The sequence below is a fragment of the Xiphophorus maculatus genome, chromosome 4 (genome assembly GCF_002775205.1).
Source record: "Xiphophorus maculatus strain JP 163 A chromosome 4, X_maculatus-5.0-male, whole genome shotgun sequence".
Lineage (NCBI taxonomy): Eukaryota > Metazoa > Chordata > Actinopteri > Cyprinodontiformes > Poeciliidae > Xiphophorus > Xiphophorus maculatus.
The window spans coordinates 10,683,671-10,690,973 of record NC_036446.1 but is presented as its reverse complement, the minus strand read 5'-3'; the positions used below and the strand labels follow the sequence as shown (position 1 = coordinate 10,690,973).

General features: G+C 37.2%; 2 protein-coding genes across 4 annotated transcripts; both read left to right on the top strand.

The window, feature by feature from the left end:
• Positions 1-499: 499 nt before the first annotated feature.
• LOC102229727 (leukotriene B4 receptor 1-like) lies at positions 500-3,440 on the top strand. Of its 3 annotated transcripts, XM_023332037.1 has the most exons (3): positions 1,003-1,074; positions 1,170-1,218; positions 1,409-3,440. In XM_023332037.1, the coding sequence occupies exon 3, from the start codon at positions 1,485-1,487 to the stop codon at positions 2,493-2,495; it is 1,011 nt and encodes a 336-aa protein (XP_023187805.1). In that variant the 5' UTR covers positions 1,003-1,074; positions 1,170-1,218; positions 1,409-1,484; the 3' UTR covers positions 2,496-3,440. The 3 variants fall into 3 exon arrangements, with proteins under 3 accessions (XP_023187806.1, XP_005796266.1, XP_023187805.1); XM_023332038.1 differs by lacking the exons at positions 1,003-1,074; positions 1,170-1,218 and adding an exon at positions 500-531; XM_005796209.2 differs by lacking the exon at positions 1,170-1,218 and having other exon boundaries at positions 994-1,074.
• An 840-nt stretch (positions 3,441-4,280) lies between these two features.
• LOC102229467 (leukotriene B4 receptor 1-like) lies at positions 4,281-5,816 on the top strand. Its single transcript, XM_005796208.2, has one exon. The coding sequence runs from the start codon at positions 4,488-4,490 to the stop codon at positions 5,544-5,546; it is 1,059 nt and encodes a 352-aa protein (XP_005796265.1). The 5' UTR covers positions 4,281-4,487; the 3' UTR covers positions 5,547-5,816.
• Positions 5,817-7,303: the final 1,487 nt, after the last annotated feature.

Here is a 7,303-nt window from a genome sequence, read left to right as displayed (position 1 = left end):
GTGTTTTGCACACATTAATCAGTTGTCTGTTTTAATTTTGTAGGCCTCTGCTGGGTTTAAACCTGTCTGATCAGGATCCAAATCAATACTTATGTAAAAACCAAATACTGCGTCCTCCAGATACTTCATCTAGTGGTTCCCAACCAAGGTAAAAGCTGGAATTTCGAATGTCCTCCTAATTCAGTCTATCATCTGAAAAGTCCTAGAAGCCACCCCAAATCTAAACTTGATAATTTAGTAAATAGTTGAAGCAATGTGTCTAAAACAATAGTAGTACATATTTTCGCTATTAATCATCTATATCACAATGTAAAAACATTAGGGAGACTTTATGATGTCACTTTTGGTGTGTCAACGTGACACAGCCAACTCCTGCAATCACTGAAAAGAAACTGATTTCAGGAGTGAATAAGGGAGTCATGCAACTTAGGTCAGAAAGTAACCTTTAAAGAAACTAAAGCAAAACCAAAAGCTGAAATGACAAATCCTTCCACAGAAACCAAGTGGAAGTGCAACAATCAAGACACAGAGGTAAGAGAATATTATAACTAAATGTACAATAAGGGATAAACAGCATAATTAGGGCAGGTATGAAGATTGTCAGATGAAACCCAGGTGAGAGGAGAGAGAAGAAAATAACATAAAACCCAGACATACCACTAAAATGTACTTAAAATTCAGTCCCTAAACAATTAAAGGATGTAGTCTAGTTAATTGTGCTTGTGTAATATGTGTTGTAGCAATTGTATATCAAAAACAATTATCATTTAAATATTTACATGATAACTTAATGATAAGATATTTGTATTTGAGACTAAATTTGATTTAATTCCTAAGTTTGTGTAGATTTTCCTGTTTGAGAAATATACCCAGTAGCTAAAGGTAATAATTAACTCTTCAGATAAATATAAATTCAACAAATGAAGTTGACAGAGTCCAAAGTTAAAGTCTTTGGTCATGATGTAACAAATCCCAATGTTAAACTTGTTGGGAGAAAAGTTAAAGCAAATCCAGCTTCCCTTTTATTTTCTACCGCAACAGCGGGGACTGTCATCGCATTAAACTTTTCTAATAGTAAGTTTTATTTGGTTTATTTATAACTATTATGGCTGCTATATTTATTTTGTCACAACCTTTTTTAATGCTTTTTGCATTCATATCTCATTCAGGAATAAAGAGAACAAAACAAAGAACATAAAAGTGGAGAAAGTGATCTTAGTATGTAAATTCTTGAAATTGAATAACTTCAAATAAATTAATTTCATCAAAAATCAACCATCATTTTGCATTCTTAATTTCAAAGTCAGACAGATCACATGTCTGAAGTTTCAACATTAGGGACGGAACTTTGCATGAATTCCTTATTTGTTTCTCATGCTAAAATCTGCATTCTCTTCAATTTGTTCAGAAAGGGAAGTGGAGCCTTGCTTGAACAGCAGTTAAATTCTTTTGTGCAAACTCTGCCGCAAAAACACATTCCCGACATGGACCCCTCCATCAAGATGTTACCTTCAGAAGCCCCGGAGGAGTTAGACGGCGGGACAACAGTGGCGTGTGTTATACTGGGTCTTTCCTTCCTGGTTGGAGTTCCAGGGAACCTGCTAGTAATCTGGACTATCCTGAGGCACGTCAAGCAGCGCTTTCACACTGTGGTCCTCATCCTTCACCTGGCAGTGGCAGATACGATGGTCCTCATCACTCTGCCTGCCTGGATCTACTCCCTGGTGCACACTTTTGAGTTTGGATTGGTAGTTTGCAATATCTTAATCTGTGTTATCACTGTGTGCATGTTTAGCAGCATCTTCTTCATCACTCTTATGAGCGTGGAACGCTATCTAGCCATCTGCCATCCATTTCTAATGATGCGCTGGAAGACTGAAAAGAATATGAATGGATGTATTGCATTTTTGTGGCTTCTTGCGCTTCTTCTTGGACTGTCTGATGTTTTAACCCAGACCTTGGCTGGAAGCGAGCAAAACGAGCAGTGCTTCGTCAGAGACTTCAACAGCGATACTCTAGAAATTGTCTTTTTATGCCTGCAGACTTTGCTGGGCTTTGTGCTGCCTTTCATTACACTAAGCATCTGTTACTGTCTTGTGGCTGCGCAGCTCAAGAAAATGAGATTTAATTCAAAACAGAAATCCAAAGTTCTCATTCACACTGTAGTGCTTGTTTTCCTCCTGTGCTGGTTACCCTACCACGTTATTAATATTATTGATGTAGTATGCATTTTTGGGACAGACACAGAGCATGGCTGCGTACCGGAAAGTTTTGTCTTCAGTTCTGGTGCCCTGGTTTTTATCAGCAGCTCAGTGAATCCTGTATTATACGCCTTCTTTGCCAGGAACTTCAGAGGCAGTCTTGGAGAGTCTGGTCTGGTCAAACTGTTTCAGGAACTGGCCTCAAACACAAATAGACTCAAGGACCTCGCATTACAGCAGCAAAAGGACCAGAGATCAGCAGAAACAGAGCTCACGTCTACAACTTTCAAATAAAAATGTTGTTGGGGGTAGTACTCCAGCTATGGGAAAACTGGACTGAGAAGTGAATGTTTTCTGTTGTACTGACACCAAATGTGATCTAAGAAGTTTGACGATGATATTGAGTTGCACTTCTCTTTACTACCACATGGCTGTGCCCTTGATTTAATTGAGATTCAGTCAAAACAATAGAACTTCTTATTATATGTTGTTAGAAATGTTTAGAAGAACTTGCGGTTGTTGCTGAAGAATATATTGTGAAATTCTTAATTTATCATTATTTTCTGTTATATATATTGTGTTTTCACAGTGAAAAAAAAAAGAAAAAAGATTTGCTTACTTATCACCAAATTGCTTATACAGTATTTAGTTTAAAAGCAAATGAAACTCAACAAGGCAGCAGTTTGTTACTGTTTTATAACTTTGGTGACATATCAAAAATGTATTACTGCATTTTAGAAACAGGAAATGTCTTGCATAATAAAGTATGTTATTTTAATTCTGCCTGAGATGCTTCAGTTATTGTGAATAAAGATATTATCAAGTTGTACATTTTTTGCCACTAACATGTACATTGGGCACAAAAGTAAGATTTCACAACATACACAGTGCAGAAGTACAGTAAAAAAGCAACAACCCTGAATTCTGCTTTTTTTATTCCCTTGTTGAAGACATCAGAAGAAGCATGGGAATTAAGCTGACCGTCCCATATTAGCAAACACTGTGGTTTGAGTTGCAACCTTGCTTAAACCTTTCTTGATGTCACCAGACGCAGATGCATTTGAAAGCTTATTTTTGAGATGTATTGTTTGTATTGTGTTATGACTAAATAAAGATTCATAATAAAACTGCAGCAGGAAGAGAAAAACTGACCCTGGCATGTTTTTCTTAGTGACAACCCACAATACAATAGAGTGAAAACTTATTTCTCCTCTTTCAGAATTGTTCTATTATTTTGTGTGTATGTGTGTGGGTGTGTGTGTGCGAGGGTGTGTGTGTGTGTGTGTGTGTGGGGAGGAAGGTTTTTTTTTTATTTTATTTTTTTTATTTTTGTTGGGGTTTTTTGGAGCATTTACTATAATGATTTTGGAACATCAAACTATTTTGAATGTCAGCCAAAAATCACCTAATCACCCTTTAAATAAATATTTCATTAAATGTGATTCCCAAATTTGCTATATAAAGTTACTGTCACAACTCTAGAAAGAAAGAGTTGTGACAATCAATCAATACATTAAGTTCCAATCCAATTAAATTTAAGAATTTAATAAGAAACAAAAGTTATTCATATCTATCAATCATATCTATCACGTTTGGGAATCTAGCAAATCACTGAGAGCCATTATGAACAAATTCAGAAAATAAAGAGCGGGCAGCTGACTAAAATTACTCCCGTCAGGACAAGTGGGCCAACATTCCTACACAGCAATGTCTGAAGTGTTGCCTGTAGTAAAACAAAATACTTCATGTAATTTTGTGCCACTAAGAGGGCCATAAGTTTCAGATGTAGAGCCAAATTGTTTAGGATTTCTCTTTTAGCACATTAAATAAATTAATGAACTTTGAAGACTGCTTTTTGTATTTATTCAGGGTATTTTTGTTTGATACAAACATGTCTTTGAAGATCTGGAAAATTTAGACGGGGTGAGAGAGTAACCAAGCAAAAAAGAAAATACTTTCCCCAATACTGCATATATAAGTTTGACTAAATTTCCTTAAAAGAAAAGGTAAACAGCTTTAAGGTTTTCATCTGTCTTTCCTTTTAGTGAAGCTATGCAGCAACTTGTCTAGAAAGAATTAAGTCATTTCATTTAAATGTATGATTTCCTAATGATTTACTCTTTATCTTTTACCATAATTTTGATGACATGTGTGAGTCACATTCTGTGTCTTAAAAAGCCATGTCAGTAAACTTTGTTCCTGTGCAGTCCTTCCATAAAGAGGAAGTGAAAACTTTAGGGTTTTTTTGCACCCAGACACCACAGTCAGCACATATACTTTGGCAGAATGAACATCTCACATGAACGGTCTCCGTTGGAGGAAATGGCCCTTGAGGAATTTGATGGTGGAACAGTGGTGGCGTGTGTGATCCTGGGTCTGTCCTTCTTGGTTGGTGCTCCTGGCAACCTGCTTGTGATCTGGACCATCCTGAAGCATGTGAAGAAGCGCTCACACACAGTGGTTCTCATCTTGCACCTTGCGGCGGCAGATCTGGTGGTCCTCATTACACTCCCTCTATGGATCTACTCCCTCGCACAGTCCTGGGTCTTCGGAGTGACATGCTGCAAAGCCATGGTGTTCGTGATCAACGCCTGTATGTACAGCAGCGTTTTCCTCATCACGCTCATGAGTGTGGAGCGTTTCGTCGCCGTGCGTTATCCCTTCGTCTCTGTAGTTTGGAAGAAGAAACAAGCCTTGAATAAAGTCCTCCTTGCCCTGTGGTCAGCAGGGTTCCTGTTCAGCATACCTATTATTCCGACTCAAACTATCGGGGTGGACGATGGTAAGACGCATTGCCTGTATCGCGAGTATACTTCTGACACTCAAGAGCTGGTGTGTTTGTTGCTAGAGACGGTGGTGGGATACATGCTGCCCTTCTCCATTCTTGTGGTCTGTTATGGGTGTTTGTGCAGTCGTATAACTCAGATGAACTTCAGGTCCAAACGCAAGTCCACTGTCTTGATTGCAAGCGTAGTGGTTGCGTTTGCTATTTGCTGGACACCACATCATATAGGAAACATCATCTCCATCGTTATTCTGGCCATTGATGACTCAGAGAGTAATATAGCACTTAACCTGGAAGCTGCTAGACAAACCATGGCATTTGTAGCGGGAGCAATGGTCTTTATCAGCAGCAGCATTAATCCTGTCCTGTACATGTTTGCGGCCCGCTCCTTCAGGGAGTCGCTACGTGACACCGGCATCCAGAAACTCTTCCGCCACATCTCCAGCACCTCGCCGGGTGAGGGAAACAGGGAGATATCCTTTGTGTCGAGGAGACAAAGCAATCAGACGAACTGCTCTCAGCTTATGACAGAGTCAAAAGACGATACTAATATGTATTGAAGTTGTGTGTAAATAATCATTTTCCTGAGAATGAAATGTGTGAGGTGTTTTGCATTAAACCCTCTTTTAAACGAACCCTCAACAGGTAAAAAACAACAGATAAACAACATGTCTCTGCTGATCTATCCAGTGCATTTACATTTCTTTCTGCTCTTAATTTATTTATGAAACTTTAAGTATTATGTATGCTGTATCCCTTGTGCAAATATCTTTTATCATAAAAAGCAATACATTTATATATGAACGAAAATGAATTAAAAAGTTTTTTAAATGAGGTGTTTCCTTTTGTTAAATTTTTATTACATTGAAATAAAATGGTACTTCACTTTGGGAACTAGATTGGCTAATGCTCGTTTTTTTTAAAAGTTAGTAATCTTGTGGTTGCTGCTGACGCAAATTAAGATGTGGTTGTATGCTGTTACTGAATGCTGTGGGAAACAAAACAATTCAAGTTGTTTCACTTTCTAGATTAGTCTATAGCTTCATACAGCACTGACTATAAATTAGTTTTATAGACTGAGTTTGTTGAGTATCTGTTCTCATAATTTGGTTTGACACTTTTTTAATTTCTCCGCACCTTACCTGTCTTTAAAAATATAATTAGTTAGTCTTCAAAATATTTGTAATTTATTTAGCTTTTTATGTATGTCATGTTACACTGCTTTCATGAACGGGTTTTTTTTTGTTTCTTTTTTACGAAAAAGCAAAACTTTTGTTCTTGTGTCCCACAATGCAGTCATGCTTTGAACTTCCCCTCACTGAAAAGATTGCCAAATGAAAAAACTGCATGTTTCCTTTGTTGACATGCAAAAAGAGGAATAGTGACCTAAAGTTGGTCCTTAGCTTATAAACCCAAAAATGAACTTTGGACAAGGAAATATAATCTCTACTTTGCACTTATATTTTCAGCTATTTAGAATCACATATCTATTTTACAAAGTATATTGGTCTGATGTCAGAAATGCAAATAACATACACTGTATCTTTTTAGCTCCATTTATTTTTCCACCATAAGTGAATAAACCTGTAGATGGCACTAATGCCTTTGGGGAGACACAAACATGTTTAAGTTTAACACTGTCTTTTTAATTTGTCATTATAGTTACGTTATACAGTGCCTATGAAAAGTATTAAACCCCCTGGAGGTTTGCCCCTTTCCAGTGCTTTTAGTAATTAATAATAATCAACAAAATTTTGCTTTTTTGACAAAAGAAATTAAAATAACACCTTAAAGGTCAAATTAAAAACTGATTTAAACAAAAATAATAAAAATTATTTATTTTTTAACATGGAATAAATGCATGAATAAATATTCACCCTCTTTGAAGTGACTGACTGAAATCAATAGAGGTCCAGCCAATCGTTGTTGGTAGTCTCACAATAACTAGAATGAAGATCACCTGAGTGCAGTAAGTGTGTTTCAAGTGATTGTAGTGTACAGACACCGGACTTTGGATGGTTCATTCACTGGTATCAGTATTCCTGGCTGCCATTACAACATGAAAACAAAAGGACACTCAAAGCAAATCAGAGAAAAGGTTAGTGAAAAGCATAAGTCAGGGGGATGGATACAAAAAAATCACATGGCATATGGGAGACTCTGTGCTCAGGTGCAAGGAAGTTCTTTGGTCTGATGAGACCGAAATCGAGCTTTTTGGCCATCAAACAACAAACACTACACGTCACCTCAAACATACCATCACCACAGTGAACCATGGTGGCAGCACCATGGTATGGGAATGCTTCTTGACAGAAGG

Excerpts from the sequence above, each read along its gene's own strand:
- LOC102229727 (XM_023332038.1), top strand. The coding sequence starts at position 1,485 with ATGGACCCCTCCATCAAGATGTTACCTTCAGAAGCCCCGGAGGAGTTA.
- LOC102229467 (XM_005796208.2), top strand. The coding sequence starts at position 4,488 with ATGAACATCTCACATGAACGGTCTCCGTTGGAGGAAATGGCCCTTGAG.